At 40.3% G+C, this 21068-nt stretch overlaps 1 protein-coding gene across 10 annotated transcripts in view; it reads right to left on the bottom strand.

Annotated features, from left to right (window-relative positions):
* Window positions 1-41: 41 nt before the first annotated feature.
* Window positions 42-21068, bottom strand: part of LOC116725013 (neurogenic locus notch homolog protein 1-like) — a 247010-nt gene continuing 225983 nt past the window's right edge. For 3 of the 10 annotated variants that reach the window (XM_032570849.1, XM_032570854.1, XM_032570856.1), the window contains 33 exons: window positions 20746-20937; window positions 20469-20598; window positions 20234-20373; window positions 20020-20136; window positions 19342-19485; window positions 19149-19261; window positions 18631-18770; window positions 16584-16721; window positions 16395-16504; window positions 15273-15416; window positions 14653-14757; window positions 13348-13535; window positions 12925-13258; window positions 11271-12816; window positions 10883-10987; window positions 10353-10501; window positions 9419-9813; window positions 9088-9320; window positions 8745-8796; window positions 7364-7536; window positions 6519-6869; window positions 5315-5440; window positions 5101-5217; window positions 4833-5022; window positions 4405-4523; window positions 3989-4201; window positions 2648-2734; window positions 2305-2576; window positions 2078-2227; window positions 1855-1993; window positions 1247-1293; window positions 1090-1144; window positions 42-493 (listed from right to left, as the gene is read on the bottom strand). In XM_032570849.1, the coding sequence (XP_032426740.1) occupies window positions 366-493; window positions 1090-1144; window positions 1247-1293; window positions 1855-1993; window positions 2078-2227; window positions 2305-2576; window positions 2648-2734; window positions 3989-4201; window positions 4405-4523; window positions 4833-5022; window positions 5101-5217; window positions 5315-5440; window positions 6519-6869; window positions 7364-7536; window positions 8745-8796; window positions 9088-9320; window positions 9419-9813; window positions 10353-10501; window positions 10883-10987; window positions 11271-12816; window positions 12925-13258; window positions 13348-13535; window positions 14653-14757; window positions 15273-15416; window positions 16395-16504; window positions 16584-16721; window positions 18631-18770; window positions 19149-19261; window positions 19342-19485; window positions 20020-20136; window positions 20234-20373; window positions 20469-20598; window positions 20746-20937 (6642 nt within the window). In that variant the 3' untranslated portion in view covers window positions 42-365. The other 7 variants (XM_032570850.1, XM_032570853.1, XM_032570851.1 and 4 more) reach the window with 7 other exon arrangements.

Raw genomic sequence — 21068 nt, 5'->3', positions numbered from 1 at the left:
GTTAGGGTTGTTTTTCCTTCAAATCAAACAGACTTCCTGGATTCATCATCATGATACTTTTTACTGCATTTGAACATATTTGTCTCACAGTAGCTGCTACACAAGCTAAAACAGTAGTAAAATACTTTCGTCATATAAAAAATGATAAAGGAAAATATTTTTGCTGCATTGCACGGATGGCTATTTACACAGGCATTGTTTTTAAAATAAACTTTTACAGCTTTAGTACCACAATTAAAATAAAGGCAAAAGTTGTGCAATTCAGGTATAAAAAGGCTTGGATTTATGGGGGACAAGGTGACGGTTTTACAGCGGGACATGAAGGCTGGGTAACGTCGGGTTGAAACGAAGGAGCTCCGTTGGGTTCAGTCGCTGCAGCACGAAGAGGCAGCGCTGTTTCCACCCGATAAATCAGAGTCTCTGTCTGCAGTCAGACTGGAAATAGGAAAACTTCTCTGCTCAGCCTCCACTACTGCACACCGACTGGGACCTCCTGGAGCACACATATGAAATAGTGAGTTAAGGGACGGGGAAAAAAAACGGAGAAAATCAAACTTTTGGTTGCAAACATGCAAGTCCAGCTCCAGAAACATGCTAATCCAAGAAAAAAAAAAAAAAAGTACATGGTGACTTACCGTGATGGGAAATATAATTTTGGCTTTTTAAAACACAAGCTGTGTTCTTATGGTGCTATTGTGTTTTACATCTTAGCTAGGTCGCAAAACTAGATTTATTATTTTAATGCTTTCACTTTTTGTCACGCTACAAACTTTAATGTAGTATTTGATGTGAAAGACCAGCATAAAGTTCTCTTATTCTGAAAGGAGCATGCTTTTTACAGTAAACTAAATAAAAATGTCCACAAATGGATTCTCTGTTTAGCCAACAAAATGAACACTTAATATTTTTGATTTACGAACAACTTTTCCATCTACTTCATACTCAAACGCTGTCTGGTGTTGATCTACAACATCCCAATAAAACACATTAAAGTCTGTAGTTACAACTAAGTTTCCAATTCGCTTCCACCTCATGCGAGAGCTCATGAAACTCATGCAAAGTCTCGGCCTGCAACCCAACCGCACTGACCTGCACCTGCTCCTCCAGACGGGCCTTTCTGCCCAAAGAGGGTGCAGTAATTTGTCTAATGTTACGTCACAGAAAGGACAAAGAAGAACGATTCACTGAAGGACAATTTACCGCCGAGGACGAAACACCAGAGGAAAACTGCAGAGTGTGAACTCACCTCTAAATTCCCCCGAGCTTTCTTCAACACTCCATGAGTCAGAGACACTGGAAGACAGTGGAAGGGTTTTAATGGTGAACTAACGGTTTGTAATAAGTTGGCCTTGTAAAATAAAAAGACTGATTAATTGATTATTGAGCTAATTGTCAACTAATTTAATCATCGATTAATCGTAAACCGATTTACACACTCTAAAAAAGGCCAATTTCTGAAAGTTAAACAGAAAAAATAAATCAAGGCTTTACGAAAATATATACATCTTGCATTTAAGGTAAAAAAAATATTAATTAACCTAAGCTGCACAAGTGTTATCAGTTAATCCAAAAAGTAATAAGCAGGTTAACTCTACACTATTATTATTTAGTCTAGGAGAAGGGGCTGAGCTTTGCAATAAAATGTTTATTTTATCTAAAAAAAAGAATCCAATTACTTATTTACATTTCTAATACTATATAAAAACAGCTTAAATGAAAAATCTGCAGAATGTCAAAAATGTTTTGTTTCATAAAAATAATGAATAGAATTACTGACTAATAGAATAATCCTTAATTTGGGCCCTAAAAAGGACATTTGCTGTGAAACTTGTAAAATAGTTTATAACGTCCTACATTGGTCAATGATGACTCTCTCCATCCCCTCTTTGAGCTGGTTGGTGGTCCGCAGGCGCTTCACGGCTCCGCTCAGCATCCTCTCCTGCTGAGATAATCTGTTCTTCAGTCTGGCGATCTCGTTCTTCAGCAGCTCATCCTGATTCGGAGGAGAGCAGAGGAGGTTCGGGTCTTCAGAAGCTTCATTAGTGAGAGGGTTCACGGCGTGTGAGCTGGTTCCCACCTGCTGGCTGCCGGCGCTGCCCCCTGCTGTGCTAGCAGCCGGCAGAGAGACCCTCCACAGCAGCTTGAGCAGCCGGCCGGCCTCCTCCAGCACCTGCTGCATGGTGTTGCTGCTGCTGGATAAACTCTTCAAATGCTGGTTTTCTCTCATCTAAATACAGAAAACCAAACTGCTGGTCTCATCGTGTCATTCCTAAAGAAGCTTCAGCACAACGGCGCGGTCGCTACCTGGTTGTCAGAGCCCTGCTGTCTGAGCGCGTGCAGACACTCGTGCAGCTGTGCGTCCATGTTCCGTGACAGCTTCCTCCCCTCTGAGATCTGCTTGCGGAGGGCGTTGTAGTCCTCGATCAAACCCAGGACGTGGCGCCCGTTGCGGGTGGCCCACATCCGGTGGCCCGGGACCAACCGGGAAGGAGCGCCGGAGACGCTCTGTTCGGAGCTGCTGCAGACGGAGTCGGCGTCGTTCTCCGACTGAGCCTGATGTTTCACTTCTGAGGAGACTGAAACGACAGCGATAGGTTCGATTGGAGTGTTATGGAGAATTATGCCAACGCCGAGCAGGCTGTCTCACCATGATAGACACTGGTTTGCTCGTGGGTTCGGAAGGATCGAAGCAGAGGATCACAGCCTTCCCGACCCGGCGGCCGGCCCGCTTCATCTACAACACACGCAGAAAACTGGAGTTTTCATGTCCTGTTTCCTGTTTGTTTATATTAGGGCTGGGCAATAGGACTAAAAATAAAATCTATAATATTTTCATACCAGAAAAAATAGGAGAAAATAAAATAAAACAATTGTGAGAACAAAGTCATAATCTTATGACTTTATTCTCGTAATTTTTTTTTCTAAATATAACCCTAAGACTCTGTTGTGCAGATCTGATTTGATTCTTTTCAAAAAAAAGAATCTGTCAGTCTGTGTGGCTCTTTCTTCAAGAGCTACCAATGACTTGATGCTCATGTGTTAAAAGATTAAACATTTCCTTATCTGTAAAACTTATCCCAAAATATAATTTTACAAGACGCTCAACATTCCTCATTTTAATTTTTTAGCTTTTTGTGTTCATAAAATTACTTCCTTCTTCTCTTAATTTCATGACTTTGTTCCAGTAATATTAACGCTTTATTCGCATTTTATTTAGACTTTATTGTCATACAACTTCAATTAATTAAAATAAAATCTTATTCTGGTCCAAATATTCTGGCATAGACTTGACTTCAATTCAAAGTCCAAATAAATAGAAGCTGTAAAACGCAGTTTTTAGGCAAGATGATGGGCTTTTAATGGGCTAACATCACAGTGAACTATGGGAACCCGAAGGGTGCATTGGCGACAAATTTGTTTTTAGAAAAACCCAGCTTCAAAAACTAAAAATTGATTCATCGCCCAGCCCTAACTTATTTAGACTTAGACTTAGACTTAGACTTGTACTTTATTGATCCTTTGGGAAGACTCCCTCAGGAAATTGAAGTTACCAGCAGCTCCCAGGCAAAACACAAAGTTAACACACAGTAAGCAAAAGTGCAAAAGAATACAAAATACAAATTAAATACTAAGGTACACACCAAATGTGAGTAACCAAAACCTTAAATTATGCAAGAAAAACCTTAAATTATGCAAGAAACAAGGAATAAGAATATAGAATATAAGTAAATATAAATGCAACACAAAAAAAAAAAAAATATATAAGAATTTGACGGATAGATTGACCAGTGATATCGTATTGCACTATGTGGTTTGACCTGATAAGTATGGAGAAAAATACAAGGGGTCACTACTCCTTCCACCCTCTGTCCTGTGTCACCTCCCCCCCCAATGAGGAATTGTACAGTCTGAAGGCATGGGGGACAAAAGAGTTCTTAAATCTATTGGTCCGGCACTTGGGAAGCAGCAATTTTGCTGTTGCGCGTACCTGGAGACGACAGCAGGTAGTTGATGTTGATGGTCTCAGAGTGACCGGGTCCTCTGAGCAGCTGCTCCTCCAGTCTCTGCCGCAGCGCCGTGTTGGTCTGGATGCTCCTCTCCAGCTGCAGCCGCAGGTGTCTGATCTCGGACAGGAGCTCTGCCAGGTTCATCGAGCCAGACGACGACATGGGGACAGGATGCGGTGCCTCCTGACGGCGTTCTGACAGGAAAATAAAGATAAACACCTCAAGTGTTACAGAAAACCACAAGAAGAGCAAACTGCACTGCATGAGGAAGGTTAAAAGTTGCGACAGACTACATGTTGACCCGATACGTTAACTACTGATATCTTAAAAAGTCAAGTGTGTGTTACTTTGATTTCTTCAAAGAATGTAATGAATCTGGGCGATTGGTACAGGTTACCATGCTGGCTGGAGTCGTTCTTGATGTTTTCATAAACCTGCAGCTCCACTCGCAGCGACTGCAGCAGCTGCTGGGAGTCGGACAGCTGCTGCCTCTGGAGCTTCACCTCACACTGCAACCTGGAAAAAACTAGGAATGAGTCTCAAGACTTTGATTCAACTATGAATATAAATATGCTTGGATTAACCTCAGAGGATGTATTTTATATAGTTTATATATAAAAGGAGTGGTAACTGGACTGAAAAGCCAAACACTCAGGAGTGATAAGTGGCAGAAAGGGAGAGGAGATCTAAAAGTAAACCCAATTCCTGGTTTTGGGTTGCAGTCTCACTGACGTCTATCAGTAGCCCTGGGGTCAGGAGGTCACGCACCATCACTAAGCTCACGCACACGACCGGTTTAAATGACTCAAGTGTGTTAGTGCTGACCTTCGCAGCTCCTCTCTGCTGGCCTGCAGGGAGTTCTGCAGCAGCGCGTTCTCCTGGCTGCTTTGCTCCAGCGTCTCCTGCAGTCTGAGGTTTTCCTTCCGCAGAACTTCACTCTCCTTCCTGCTCTGCTCCAGCTTGGCTGTCCGCCGCGCCAGAGTCTCACGCAGCTTCTCGTTCTCCTTCTGCTTGTCTAAAAGCAAACAGAGGCGTTTTGCAAAGGAGCCTTTGGGACTAAAAGAAGGAATCAACAACTCGAAAGCAAATTTACCTCGAGATCCCACGTTGAGCTGCTCTTTTAGCACTTGATTTTGTTCCCAAAGGAAGCGAACTTCATTAACCAGCTGACCCTGCTCCTCGCTGCCCTGGATAAAAATGTTTGTGGCTGCAAAAAATACAAAAAAAACCCAGGAGAGAAACACATTTAGAAAGATCTCTGCTGTGGGTATCAGCGATGAACCGGGGCTGCAGTGGGCTTTACGTACCTGGGTCTTTCTCCACCTTGGCCAACTTCCTCTCCAGCTGTTCTCTCAGGAGGTCGTTAGTGCGAATGCTTTCCTCCAGTCGTTGGCGTAACGCTCTGATCTCTTGGAGATGTTCAGCCAGCAGGTCTAACAAACACGGACACATCAGCTAAATTAGAAGGAGATTCTCCAAGTTAAGAGAACTCCCACTGATGTTCGTTGTTCTTTTATTGAACTGTTCTTCTGGTCAGTGTAATGAGTTCATGTGGAAATACTAAAGTGTACATGTAAACATAGGGCTGACCTTGAAAAGCACATGCAGTTGGTTTGTTTTGGACTTTTAAAGGATCCCGCAAAACTACATTTGTAGAGTCCTTGTAGTTTGTTTGTTTGTTTCAGCTGTAATTATTATAATTTAACAGTTGGAATTTGAGGGGACTTTTGGTGAATATTTGTTGTATGCTTTCATTTTCAAAACTGATGCAGAATTACTTAAGTCTTAGCTGAAAATAGGTTTGCTGCAATCTTTCAAGCAAGAAAAGACAGGAGAAGAATCAGTTAAATTTCCCTTGATTTGCTTTGGTGCTGATTTGCATGTAAAACCCTGAAAAAAACAGTATTTTCCTTCTTATTCAATAAATGCATCAAAACACATAAAATCACTTATTTGCACTTTTCAGAACTTAAGTAAAAATCAGATTGAATTGAGAGAATCTCGCCATTTCTTCCGTTGGATAAAATTTTTCTACCTCCATCTAAACAACCTGAAGCACATTTATTATCTTTTAAGTGTAAAAAATGCTTAAACTAAAAATTTTAACCGGTCAAAATCTAAACCGACAGGTCGGTTTGATCACTACAAAGTATGTACTATAAATTTATGGGCATATAATTAAAACCTTTACAGAAGCTCACAATAAAGTGAACATTTGCATTAGTAAAACAGTTGCTGCACAAATGTTTTGTTAGTATTCATTTGCATAAATCAGCATTTGACTCATGGTGATGTACAACTTCTCCAAATATTTGCTATTTGTTGGTCTCTGTTTGAAAATCTTTATTAAAAGCTAAACCATGTGGAAAACAACAGCTAACTCTTACAGGTGGCATTATCTGGCTTTGCATTTTGCTCAACAATTTATAAAAGTAGAGTACATTTTCTGTGTTTTCATTACTTTAATGAAAAGTTAATCTAATTATTCTACTGATAATGCCTCGTATTTACCTGAATTCATAGTGCGAGGCTGTTCTCCGCCTTCTCCTTGTGAGCCGATGTCTCCACCTTGTTCATGCGTTCCCGTTTGAGGCTCTGCGGCTTCCTGATCCAGGCCTGGCTCCTGCTCTTGGTGATGCCGGCTGGGCTGCGCCAGAATGGAGCAGTGCAGGTCCAGCTCGCTGCGTAAGGTGGCGTTGAGCTCCTCGTTGCTCCTCAGCTGCTCCTGCAGCCGCCGGTTCTCCATCTGCAGACGCTGCAGACTGCTGGAAGCATCTCTGGAGAAAGGAGACGCACCTTTCTCCAGAGCGCCTCCTGCAGGACAGACGGCTGCTCCCGAGTTCTCAGGAGAGTGCTGCTGGCCTGAACAGAAACAGGAGGATGTAGTTAATCAACCAACTTCAGTGAAAAATGTCCTGAACTAATATTTCTGTACACTTTGACCCAGCTTCCAGAGACGTCTACAGGGTGTCCGTAAAACGCTTTGTTTTACTTTACTCCTTTTTTTTTTTTTGTCCAAGAGGGAAGCACAATTTGAGGACCGAACCAGATAGGTGCCACTGAATAATGCAACTTTGAGAGGCGGTGGACTGAAACTGGACACCAGCATCCAGCACGCCTCAGTGGGAGAGAATGGACCCGAGTGGAAAATAATTGCCATTACAGGCAGAAACTAGATGGAGAGGAGGACTGAAGTGATCATACATGACATTACACAAGACATGAAGTGGAGACGCATGCATTTTTAATCACTTGCATTATATCTCTCCAACCACTCTGATACCAAAGACTACACTTCACACCTACAATTATCTCCAAGATTTAAAGGTTGTTTAATATTTCACGAGGAAACTCACTGTGCGCTCTACTGCCGCCTTGTGTGGTGGTGGTGCTGTGGCAGGAGGAAATCGTCACGTCTGAGCGGCTCAGGTCGGACTGGGAACTGCGATGGCTGCTGGGAGTCTGACCGTGGATCTGACTCTGGAGGCTCTGGATGAGTCGATTCTTCTCCTGCAACTCCTTAGCCAGTCTAGAAGTAATCAAGTCAAATTCAGTGTGTGAGTGTTGGCTCTTTTGTAAAAGTTCATACACTTAGAACTTCTTCATATTTTTGTTACATTACAACCACCTTCATTGTATGAACTGCGCCTAAGGTTCACACTGATTCAATCATTTTGTAGTTAAGGTATTTGTAAATGCTTTGACTAATATCAAGTTGTATTTTAGTTCTATTTTTACCTGTATGGGTATGTTCGCTCATTGTTAAATTGTCTTTTAATTGGGTTTTGACATCTGCACTTGTATGATTTGTAATTGTCGGTGTCCGGATGCCGTTCTTGGAAATCTTGAAAAAGATTTTTACTCTCAATGAGACATACCAGGTAAAATAAGGGTTGACAACTTGACAAAATATGAAAATGCAGAGCAAAAAAAAAAAAAAGGCACTCAAAAGTAGAGAGAGAAATCAGGAGACAGTGGAAGACTATATAATGATCCTAACAAGAAGGTTTTTAGTTGACATTTGGGGGAAAACACACAGCTGGAAATCACCACAGCAACCATCATGCTGTGCGTCTGACCGAAACCAACTCACAGGTCCAGTTGCTCCCTAGTGCATTCAGCCAGGCTGAGGTTTTGCTGGACCAGAAGCCTGATGTGCTGCTGCAGCAGCTCTCTCTCAACGTCTAGCTCCAGACGCAGATAATCTATGTCCTGCTGGATTCTACACAGGCTGTCATGGGGATCGATCCCGCTCTCGTCGTTAGAGAGAGGTACCTGTTGATGCTCCTCAAGGCTGTCGTTTTAGTAACGGGTTAATTTTCATCACACTGAGGAAAAATTTTAAATACTTGAACAGCTGTGAAAAAGTTTTTAACTCTCTGGAAAAGCTCAATAATTACAATACTGATCTAATCGTGAACATCAGCTAAGGTGGTGTGGCCTCTTCAGCTTGGCTTGAAACACTTTCATCAGATATGAGTGGCAGTTTCAGCTTCACCTGGTTCAAATTTTGTCAATAAAATCTTCTATTAAGCACATTTTGGTATACAATTATTAATCCAAGAAAAAAAAAAAAAACCCGACAGATTAGTAGAAAGTATGCAGAATGTTGGATATTCATTTCATTTCTCAAATCCAACCTTGAATCCTATTACTCCAAATATGTAAATTTTAAATGTTACTAGCATTTTAGTTATATTTAGAGCTTTTAGATGGCGTGATAAATATGTAGCGTACCTGCGAGACAGTTCTAAAGCTGCAACATCCTCACTAACCGGATGAGATTCTTCTGGAGGACAGAAAAAGAAAAAACATTTGTTATGAACAAGTTTGTCTACATCAGAAGTAAATATCCGTTTGTGCTGGTTTCTAATGATTTTTTTTTTGTGCTTTTAGACTCATAACACCACAATAATTATGAAAAATAACTCAGTCGTAACTTTTTATAACTCGTATAGATATATTTTTCAGTACTGACTCCCAAGTACAAGGTTACAATGTAAATTGTTCATTGTATTCCCCCTACAACGCAAACTGTAGAGCAGATATCATTTTCTTAGACAGTAACTGCAGTGGCCACCTTTGTCCAGCCGGCCGTCCAGCTTGTCCAGAAGGTTCAGACTCTTGTTCAGCTGTTCCTTCACCACCTCCCCCATGTAGTGGTCCACTTCTCCAGAGTGCAGCAGGTCTTTGAAGGCCTTGCTCAGCTCCTCCAGCTGGCGGCGCTGCAACACTCCCAGCCTGCGGCTCTCCTTGATTTGCTCCCTCAGCTGTGACAACTCTCTGGCCTGAGACTTTACCAGAGAATCAAGCCTGTCAAGTGGTAAAAACATGACAAATTTGTTTACGACGTCCAAGCTTTGATCAATAAATAGAGTACATTTTGCCGAAACTGCGCAATGAGCTGTTACCTAGCAGGTGACGTTGAGCGGCTGCGGGTTTGCTGCAGCTGTTCGTTTGTGCTCCGGTTCAGTGTTCTCTCTTTCCATAGGTCAATATTCATAACACCGGCTCTGTCCGTAGCAGACTGGTTTTCAGCCTCTTTTTTCCCACTCGGCTGCCCGACCCTTTCTTGACTGCAGTCCACTTTGTGTGCACCGTCTTTCTCCCTGACAGTGAGCGGATCTGAGGTGTTTGCAGCCACGTCACTGGAGAGGGAGTTTCTGTGCAGGAGGCTCTGCATTTGTAGGATGACCTTTGCCTGGTTTTCTAGGTGGGCTTTCAACTCTCTTACTTGTGCCTGAAGCTGCAGAGGGTCCTCTGAAGCCCCGAACTCATCATACATCTGTAAGTTTTTCAGGCTAACCTACATAGACACAATGGGTGGTAGATAAAAGCTTAACTCAGCAGATTAATTCACTGAGAATATGTTACAACCTAAAATAATCAACGAGTGACATCAAGACTAGGGCTGGGCATTAATACTAGAATAAAATCTTTGTTTTGCCATAAGAAAGGAGAATTAAGTAGTAAGTTTATGAGAACTATATGAACAAAAATAAATTAAAATGTGGAATGTTGAACATCTTGTGAAGTTATTCTTTGGTATACATTTTACAGATGAGGAAATACTTCATATTTTAACACATTATTATCAATAGCTTTCTATTCTTAAGAAAGAAAAAACTATTAAAATCGGAAATCAGACCTGGTATGAAAAAAATAAAAATGTCTGATTTTATTTTTAAGCCACATCGCCCAGTCCTAATCAAAACAGACGGCGCTAGGCTAATGCTAGTGTCTGCAACTATTAGACTGGCACTTAAACTTAAATATCCTGACCAAGGCAATCAGTAGAATTTAATCATGTTTCATTGTTATAATAGCCAACATCAAAATGCCTACTTTGGCTGAGCTGAGAGCCGGGGAACTTGGGTAAGGAGTGCTGGAGTTTGAGTCCAAGTTTTCAGTGGAGGAGAAGGTGGCATGTTCATTTTTCAAGAGTGAAGGCAGGCTGGACGCACTGCAGCTAGGGTTCACCCCCAAATCTAGATCTGTGAAACAGAAATACAGACATTTAAAAAAGGGACACCTTCACGTTCAAAGTAATTAATCATTTGATATGCAGCTAGACTTAATCAAGGCAAGAAATCAAACTGAGAGGTTAATAAGTGCTTGAAAAACATCCCGAACCTCAGAGTGAAACATGCAAGAACCGATCAGTGAAACATTTTACTTTAAGGGAGCTGGGGGAGAGTGCAGAAGAAATCCAAAGTTAAAACCAGAAAAAAAGACTTTGTGTGTTATGAGACCCAAACTGAAAAACACTTTGCTTTTCCATCCTCATGCGCACAGATAGTGAAAGAATCTACCCACATGTGAGATTAGTGTCCACGCAGCAGACAACATGCAGAGTCCGCCTATAGACTGTCTACCTGTGCTACTGCTCTCTTCCCTATCGTTCTCACTCTTGCCACTGGTTTCGTAACCCAGGTCCTGCAAATCCACCTGCACGCTTTTGTGTCCCTGCTCAGGAGCTGCTATTGGAAGCAATATATTTCATGTTAGACATAAATCCTTGAAAGCACAGGGAAGATGGAGTATTAGGGCAATACTAGGAAAAACAACAATACGGTCATAAAATTATGATAATATAATCATACTATAACTATGACTTTATTATGGTAATTTTATGACTTTATTCTTGTACGAGTTTGTTCCTGTAATCTTATGACTTTTTTCTTGCATTTTTATTTCGTGTGGTCCTGATACTCCATCGTATTTACAGAATCAGAACATTCAATTCCACATAAGATATCTAACCTTTTCTTATAGTTTCTGTAGAGGATGTACTGGTAAGAGCAGTGGCCAGTTTCTCCTCCAGGTTTTTGTATGCTTTCTTTTTCTCCCTCAGAGCCTTATGTAACGTCTCCAGTTGGAGCTTAACATCTGGTGGTAATCCCTTGTCATCGTGTTCGACCCCGCGGACCTTGCCCTCTCTTCTGTGACCTCTCTCTTGCTGCGCGGAGGCCTGGAGGTCATTTACTCTTTGAGAGTAATCACTGAGAACCTTGTGAAGGTGACAGAGATCCTGATAGAGCTTCAGCCCTTTTGTGTCTGATGAGGCAAAGGACAGATTGCTGCTGCTTCTCCTTCCGTGCTCTCCAGATTCAGTCAGTTTGTTTCTCTCTTGAAGCGCTCTCTGAAGATTGTCGAAATCTTTCTGGAGGTCGGCGTATAATTCTGATTTATCAGAGGTCGGGGAGGCTGTGTTTTTACAGTGGCCGGCTAACGAGGAAACAACAGCCTCTGTTGCACTGAAGCACTTCAGTACAACACTAAACATTTCTTGGTTTAAATCAGGATTATGACAACCTCTCTTTGCACCTTGGTCATCCCTAGATTCATCATCTTCAAGCAACTCTGTCGTTCCACCTCTTTGCCTCCAGGTGGGGCCATTTAAATGAGAACCGTCATGCTGTGCAGCTTCATTTGCAGCCCTTAATTGCTCCTGGAGCTCTGCGTTTAGCTTACTTTGTTCTAAAAGGGCTTTTTGCAAAGAGTCTGCATGCTGCTGCAACTCAAGCACAGAGTTCTCAGTTTGGCCGCTGGCTTGATTTGGGCTATCTCTGTGCGAGTGTGTGTGAACCTCATGCAAAGCACCCTCTATCCATGAAGAGAGACCATCTGTTTCAGGTTCCTGATCTTGGCTCTGAGAAGAGGCGACGGCTTTCTCTGCCATGCTCAGGAGCTCAATGAGCTGGTTGTTGAGCTCTTCCTTCTCCTGTAGTGATTTCTGCAACTCAATGCATCTACTGTGGAGGTCAACGTCAGAACCCACAGTGCCAGAATTAGGGTGCGGACCAAAGTTGCTCTGGTTGTCCAGACTGTAGGCTGTCAGATAAGCGATGGTGGATTGCGCAGCCTGCAGGGCTACAGTCTGCTGGGCATTCTGTCTCTTCTTTTCCTCCAGTTGAACATGCAGCTCCTCTAGATCGCTGAGCTGCTCCCTCATCTTATTTATCAGGACCTCCTTTTCCTGGCATTCCTGGTGGAGGAGCTCGAGTTGGGAAAGAAGAGCAGATTCGCTGTGGGTGTGATCCACTGGTGCTCTGGCATCAGAGCCCCCGTCTGACTCTGCAGGGCTGCAGCTAGTGTGTGAATGTCTGACGGTGGAGGAAGGGGAAGCGCTGGTTTGCAGTGCTGAATCTGAGTTGGTATGCAGCTGCTGGTCAGAACCAGAAACATCTTCCACAGCAGAGTGTTGCTGTGTGTCAGTCTGCATCGGGTCAGAGGTCACAGACTGCCAGCTAGTGCTGCCCTCTGCTCTGAGCCTCACAGGCACAGGGAGGCGAGACTTGACACCAGCCTACGTTGGAAACAACACAAATCAAGCAGATATTAGGAGCACTGCTAGTCAGAGCTAATGAAAAGAATATATTCTGCCTTTATATTTCTAGAATTGCGTAAAACTTGCCCTGTGTCTTGTGACATGCTGCTTTGGAGACTTGTGGTGTGTTTTACTTTGAGGTTTCGGATTCTCATCTGCAGAGCTGACATTAGTGACGGCGGTCTCGCCAGCTGATGCTTTGCTTGATTTCTTTGTAGTTTGCTTTGGTGATTTAAAGACCATGGAAACAAGTTTAGGATTAGACTGAAGCGTTTCCAAAGTCCTCCTTAATTCAGCCTGCCCGTCGCTGCTGCTCCCTGAGACATCGGCGCTCTCTTTTTCTTTACACTCGGTGGATTTCAGTTCCTTCAGGAGACCCCACAACTTCAGATTTTCTGATCGAAGTCGCTGTAGTTCCTCTCTGCAATTAGCAGCCTATGATTAGCGTGACGTTCGGTAACGGAATGTGAAAATAATAAGATCTTGACTTGACTAAACTAAAGAACCAACCTTTGATGTTGCATAGAGTTTGACCCTAACCCTGCCAGCTCAGACGTCTGCGCCAAAGCCTCTGTGTTGCTTTCTGCACCGTCGTCGTCTCCGCTGTGTGACAGGGTGCTGTCAGAGTGAGCATACTCTCTACCCTGGCTGGACCTGCTGATCATGTTTTCATCACCAAGCAGATTTCTAGGTGCAGTCTAGAAGAAATTGGTAAAAATGGGGCAAACAATTTTCAGAACATTGTATTTAAAATTCCATAAAAAAAACAAACTTTTACTAAATTAAGGAATGTCATAAATTAGTGTGCCTTTCAACTAAGCCTGCCACAATAAGAAATAAATCTATTAACTGCATGATAAATTAAAAGGAGCTCAATAAAACAAACATGGTTGTTTGTTTTTCTCTTTCTACCAAAGATAGGATGACAAAAGGCTTCAGTATGGTGCTTTGGTCTCAACTAGCCACTTTTTTTTGAAGGATTCTCGTTTTACAGGGACTTCAATATCCATTTCATTTGTTGTTTCGGTTGTTTTGTTTATTCATTTTGGATATTAAAAATATGAATTAACATTTAACATTAGTCCCAATGTTAAATATTTGCCAGAAATGAAAGTTTATTGATCTTTGAAAAAAATGCACTTGTACCATCATATTATTTAAAAATGGTCATCCCACTATCACCTTTTGCAAACTCTAAAAAGTTTCCCTGCAGCACATTTAAATCCATCCACGTTCCCGCCTCACGCTGCATGTAGCCGGACCACTTACTAATTAGGTGACTTTTGATGACATTAGTTCCCATGGATTTTATTTACGGTAATCTGAGTAAAGGGACTGAATGCAAATACTCACTACACTTTTCTGAATTTTTTTGGAAAAAGAATTTGGGTTGAAATAATTATTCGGATTAATTGTGATGAACTGAATAATCGTCAACTAATTTAGTGATCAAATAATCATTTACTGGAGTATACTTCAAATTCACTAAAGGTAAGTTATATTGCATTTTAGGCAATATCTTATCTTATTTAAAAAGGAATTGATCATTTGGTTATTTTAAAGTATTTCTAATATTGGATAGAAAGGCTATAGAATGAGGCATTTTTTTGTATCCAAATACTTGATTAACCATTAGAATAATTGATAGGTTAATCAATAAATAACATAATCGATAGCGGCAGCCCTAAAACCATGTTAAATTTTCCTTCTACTTCACAATTATGGACTAGTCTGTGTTGGTTCATGTCATAATAAAAATCACGTTTATTTGCAGAACTGGTAAAAAATTATTTTAAGTAGCAGTTAATATCTTACCTTTCTTAAGGTGCTTGTCTCTGTCTGGATCTCTTTATCTTGACCAGGAAGACGTTCCCTTTCAGCGTCACACTGTGGCTGCCTCTCACACATCTCCTCGAGCTGCTAGAGTAATGGGATGGGAGGCGAGTGTGACACATATGACTTGGTAAAAGAAAACTTAAAGAGGGAACAGAATCCAGAAAACACTGCACAGCAACAGCAGAATGGCATGATGTGTCTAATGTGGCATGGTGAAGAGAAGCCGTTTCATGGGACACAAAGATAAAAAAAAAAAAAAACAGGGAATGGTTAGGAAAAGGGAGGACAGAAAAAAAGGGCAGCTTCTACTATAAGCAAACAACTACCGTAACTTGTTAGAGAAAATAGACATTCAGCACTACAGACCAAAGAGACATCAGTAACAGGCTGAACAAAGCAGAGGTTAAGATGTAGGTTAGGAGTTCAGATAGGAGCTAAAAAGGTGGATGTTAGACAATGACTTATGATTCAATCAACTGACTGAACTTTAAACAAACTCTAAATAACAACAATTTCCCATTATCTAGGATTTAATCAAAGACTATAAAAAAATCCTGTTGAACTTCATGTATTGGGAGCTGTCTTTTATGACCCCTAACCTGTTTGAACCGGCTTCTGTTGGTCAGATCTTTGTCTTCCCTTTCCAAAGCGTCCCGCTCTGACTTCTCCATTTGCGATAATTTGCTCTGGAGCTCATTGTTTAAACTCTGAAGCCCAGCGACATGCTCCTGCAAATCCAACACCTGCAGCATAAAGGGAACTGTTGTCAATTTTTTTTTAATGCATCATTTTGTTTATGTTTGAAAAAAAATAAAAATAACAATCCAATCTAACCAATACATTTGTGTTATATCCTGCAGCATACACATCTTTCCCCAAGTGCAGTTATCTCTCCACAATACATGCTATTGACATATGCATTATATTTAACTACCGTAGTTTAGTAGACCTGGATTTAGGGTTTCTTTTGTGTATTTTAAGTTTTTCGCAATCAGTGCTAATAATCAATGTATCAATGTATTCCAAATGCACTTCACTTCCTAAAAAGTAGGCTCAACCAATCCATTTTATATTCAAGTCATATAGTTTGTGCTAATTAAGCAACCACAGAATAATATACAGGGTTCATACACTTTTCCCACTGTAAAATTCAAACACGTTTGAAGGTAAGTTTTCAAACTTTTTCAGCGCCTCACTTTAGAGATAAAAACAATACAAATGAACTAAAGAAAACTGTTTTAGTTCAGTATTTTATATCATGCATTGCTGTCATTAATAATGTCTTGATATAGTATTCTACATTCTACAGCAGGAAGTAGGTAAACTAAAATCATAACAATGTGGCAGATACAATGCATATATTTCACACCCGAATGTATACTCTTATTGTGAAGGGGAGAAGGTGAGGTGAGAAGACAACAACGGTTGTCCTACATTATACATTTTGGTTTTGATTATGGTTTTATTTTTTAAATCTTATCTTCTCAAATGTTTCTCTTACACATACCCTATACACCTCACTGGTCTGAGAAAGTTACAAAAAAAATCTCAAAAGAAAAGTGTTCTCAGAACGTTTTCTGGCAATAAGCAAATAGAAGTAATTTGGGTAATTCTAACTGACCTAAAACAAATGAAATTTTGTCTGATTTAACTTCAGACAATGAGAAAAAAAAAAGTTTGTGATTTTTAAAAACATCTTTAAATATTTGGTATGAGCTCACCTTCCGCTGAAGCTCCTGAGGAGAAAGCTGAAGCAAGCTATCATCCGGCCCTTCTCCCACACAGATACTCATGTAAGAAGTCTGATCTCCAATGAAACTCAAGGTTTCACCTGAACACGAAAACCGGCATTTAAATCTCACAAGTAAAACGTTGGGAGAAATCATTACAGTGTGTACTTTCAGTCTTACCATCACTGGTTCCGCCAACTCCTCCTCCACGGTTCTGAATTGCTCCCAAGCGAGCCTGCAGGGACGCATTCCAGCGCTGGGCGTCCTCAAGCTGATGCCTCATGCTCTCCAGTTCCTTCGGATCAATGAGGTCCATACCTGAGCAGATCCACATGCAAGTTTATTTACAACTCCACTGCATTTCTATTTAGATTTTTAGTGAAGGCAACATTTCAAAAACAACCTGAAAGTGAAACATATTTTGAATCTTTATATTTAGAATAAATTTTAATAAGAAGTTAAATGAAGCATTGAAATGTCATATTTATTAAAATACTGAAATTCTGCATGTGGACTAGATCAGATGGGGATATTTTCTTGGAATAATTCACATTTTGAGAAAATGGGGGGGGAAATAAAATAAGATTTCCTTGATTTTTACAATAAATTAGTGGCAGAAATAAAAATAAATAAAACAAATGCTAACTCTATTAGTGATTATATTGCCACATTCTTATTTCAGACAAAAACGTCTAATTATAAACAACACCACAGATGACTATAAAAAGACAGCTTTTTAATTTTTAGCTGCATATAGATTATAATGATTATATAACTAAAAGTTAAAGCAAAACGTTGTCGGAGCCAATTAGCCCGAGTCGTCTGTCCTGCAGTCTGAGAGAATATAAGCCACGGCTGCTTTACTTACGGCTGACCTATTTCTGCACCTGCTGCCCTGTAGATAGTACTGTGGGAGGAGCATGCACTTAATCTGCCCACTGACATGAGACACGCATGCATGCAGACACTTGAGCTATGATGTTTAGACAACAACCTCAGCTCTCAGAGAGGACTTAAATGAGGCTGTGTACTGAAGTCATGTTATATTTGAGTGAGTAATGGAAGTAGAGCTGAAACGATTAACTGGATTAATCGTGATGAACTGATTACTGAAATAATCAATTAATGTAGTAATTGATTAACCGTTAACTAGAGTATGCAAACTCTAATTTCACGGAAAACAGAGTAGTATTTAAGCCAAAACTGTGCAAAAATATATGTATTTTGCATTTACCATAAAAAAACGCTATCCAATTATTGATCGGTTAATATAAAATTAATCAACAGATCAAGCAAAAAAAGTGTCGAGCAGAAAGTGCTGAGCTTTTCATGTTGATTTTTCAGCTCGTTACATTCTTTAGTACAAATGATTAAGTGTTCACTAAAGGAATGCCGTTACTGTATTTCAAGCAATAAAACATTAACTTATTTAAAAAAGGAATCAATTTTTTTGTTTATTTGTGTCTTTTAATATATTTATAATACTGATTAAAAAAGGCTTTGATGAAAAATCTGCCAATTTTTTTTTTAATCCGAATAATTGTGAAAAAAAAAATCAATAGGTTAATATTTGCAGCCTTACATGGAAGTGTGAACTCTGCATGCTATGAAACTTTCTGAATGAGAATTTATTCATTCTTTTTTGTTCAATTTCTAATTTCACCAGAAAAATATAACATACATATCAATCTTTCACTGAAGCTGTTGTATAATAATGTAACAACACATAGTTACAATGGTTAGATTAGTAAAGCAAAGCAGATGGAGAGGTGATGTGCACACAAACATTTGAAAGGAACAGTTCACCCCGACAGTGGAGCAGAGAAAACATAGAGCAACAGAAGCATTATTTTTTATTTTATTTGTAATGGGTTTCAGGAGAACACATGTATTTAGTGACAGTGAAACAAGTTGCATTTCAGGTACAGACAAAGACATGCAGATGAAAAGATGACTGGGTACAAAGCAGCAGACAAACAGAGCAGACAGATGAGAGGAGGATAGAGCAGATGTGCATGAAGCATTAACAAACAGGAGCCATAAGCTTTTCAGCCAGATTTGATTCATTTTGAGTCATGAATTAAAACACTGAACAAATATGACAGCCATTTTTGTATTTCCTAGTAGCCGAGTACACACTGACATTAAGCTGTTGTTCCCTATCGTTCCTTGTATTTTCTGTATTTAATTATCAAGATCATCTAGAGCCCAGTGTGTTTGACTGCACCTTCTCTGAGTTTGGCTCTCTGTATCTCTCTCTCCAAATCATCCCTGAGCTCCTCATTAGTTTTGACGCTGTCTTCTAGCTGCTGCCTGAGCAGCTGAACTGCTGTCAGTTCCAGCTGCAGAGCATGGAGACGCTGGCCACTGAAAAGCACAAGAGGATCAACAGAGTTAACACCCACACAAACAACCTAAATCAGTCACGAACGTAATCAAATTGTTGCTTTAATACATTGGTTTAATCTTAATCCCTTCATGTTTAGGTGGATTAAAACAACCAGCTCTATAATAAACTTGCAGCACAATTTTTTTTCTTCATAGTCAATTTCTGTTACATTTAACTGTTAAATTAATCACAAGCACAATTCAGATTGTATGGATTATAGAGTTTTAGGCCAGAACAAGAAATCGGTGCATCAACCCCCCCAAAAAATGTCATCATTATTTTCTGAACATATTAAGTCACTTTTAATTATTTTGCTTATTAAAAGATATAAAGCAATTCATTCCACCTCTTCTTACCTATCCGGCTCCTTCACAGTCCTAACTAAACTGGAGTACAGCTGTTGTTCAGCTCTCAGGGCTTTATTTAGAGCATCATGCTCCTGCTGCAAGGCTGAACGATGGGGCAAAGCCTGAGGGCAAAAACAGGAACCAGCTTACTAGTGAGTAAAATGTTGCTAATCATTTGAAGATGAGGCAATTAAAGCTTTACGTCTTGCTGGCTGTCTCCTCCTATCATGGTTATTTCTCTCTGAGGCAATGCAGGTAGAGATCTATCCATGTTGGAGCCAATCAGATGGTCTTGAGTAGAATCATTCCGGCTGTCACTTCCCTGTCCAAGGCGTTGATGGAGAACCTGCTCAAAAACCAAAAAGGAACCATGATGCATGACTAAAGAACACAAAGCTTGAAGTTTATCTAAAAAAAAAAAACCGTCCTTTAATCCCAGTAAGGACTTCTATCAACTCCAAAATGAAATACTATTGCAGACTTGTTCTGGCTTGTTTGCAAAATGAAAATACAAAAGTTTCCAATAATTTATGTTAGACTTTAAATATGGAACCTGCAAACACTCTGAGAAAATTTTGTAGGCTTGAACAAAAGACTGTAGGATTAAAGGAAGGGCAGATAAAAGGATTCAAGGACGGAAGGATTGGCGGATTAATGGAAGAAAGGGAGGCAGTAAAAAAAAGGTCAAAGGAAGGACACAAGGAAAAGTTAAAGGCAGATAAACTGATAAATGAACATATGGATGAATGTGAATCACATATATAAAAGCCAGAATAAAAACCGGCCTAACTGGAAAAAATATATTTTAAATATATTTATTTAGCCTGTTAAATCTAAATAAAGCTCCATGTGGGATCCCTACCATGCATTCGGTTCTTACATTAATAATCTCATCCTTGGTCTTCAGTGTAGCAGTGAGGGAATCGATGTTAGCAGCTTGACCTTCACTGCGACCCTGGAGCTCAGACAGCAGTGACTGGAGATCAGCCAAAGAAATCTGGAAGTGAAAATAAACGACCAGAATAACCAATAAATAAACTTCTGCTAACATTATCCCAACACTGGATGTGAAAATGTGCTTCCTGCTCACAGACCTTCAGTTCATTTTCCCTCTTCAGAGCTTTGTTCAGTGCTTCAGTTTTCTGAGCCAACTCCTTCTTCAGGACAACAACTGTTTTCTTGGAGACTGGAATGTTCTCCTGATTGTCCTCGGTGTTTCTTCTTGATAGGTCAGCTTCAAATGAGACAAAACAGAAACAAATGTAAGAGCAATACAAAGACCAGGTTTAAACATCCAAAATGAAGATTTAAAGCAGACCCAAGTCTCACCTTCTCTCTCCTCAAGTTTCTCTTGCATGATCTGAATTGTTTGCCTAAGCTCCAACATGTGATCTCCGTCGACCTTCTGACTCATCTCTGCCAAGAACTTGTCCCTCTCCTGACCTCGCTGCAAAAGCTTCTGCAGAAGAACATTACAACACATAAAGATAATGTTTTACTTTTGTTTTAATGTAAGTAACCCAAAAAATTGTGTCGTTCATGTTTTGTGGACATTTCAAGTTGACAGCTTAACAGCAGTATGATTGTTGTCTCTAAGGGATCTTACGTCAATGAGGCTGTCTTTCTCCACAAGCAGGGTTCTTAGTTCTGCCGTCTCTAAATAACTCTCTTGGGTTGTTGACGAGCTTTTCCTCTCAGCTTTGGCAAGCTCCTGTTGCTTATCAGCCAACTGCTTCCTCAGTTCCTGAATCTCCTGAGCACGCTCAGACAGCATGCGGTTAAAGTGCTCTGCAGACTCCTTAGGAGAGAAAACAGCAAATAAACGCAATCCGTAGGTTAGACTTGTTTTTCCCACTACTCCATAAACAAGTCTTTTCTATTATTCTTTACTACATTTCAATGCTAAAGTATTGTTTTTATAGCTAATCT

The sequence above is a fragment of the Xiphophorus hellerii genome, chromosome 8, assembly GCF_003331165.1.
Source record: "Xiphophorus hellerii strain 12219 chromosome 8, Xiphophorus_hellerii-4.1, whole genome shotgun sequence".
In the NCBI taxonomy this organism is placed as follows: domain Eukaryota; kingdom Metazoa; phylum Chordata; class Actinopteri; order Cyprinodontiformes; family Poeciliidae; genus Xiphophorus; species Xiphophorus hellerii.
Note: the sequence above shows the minus strand (reverse complement) of the source record. Positions and strands in the feature narration are given on the sequence as shown.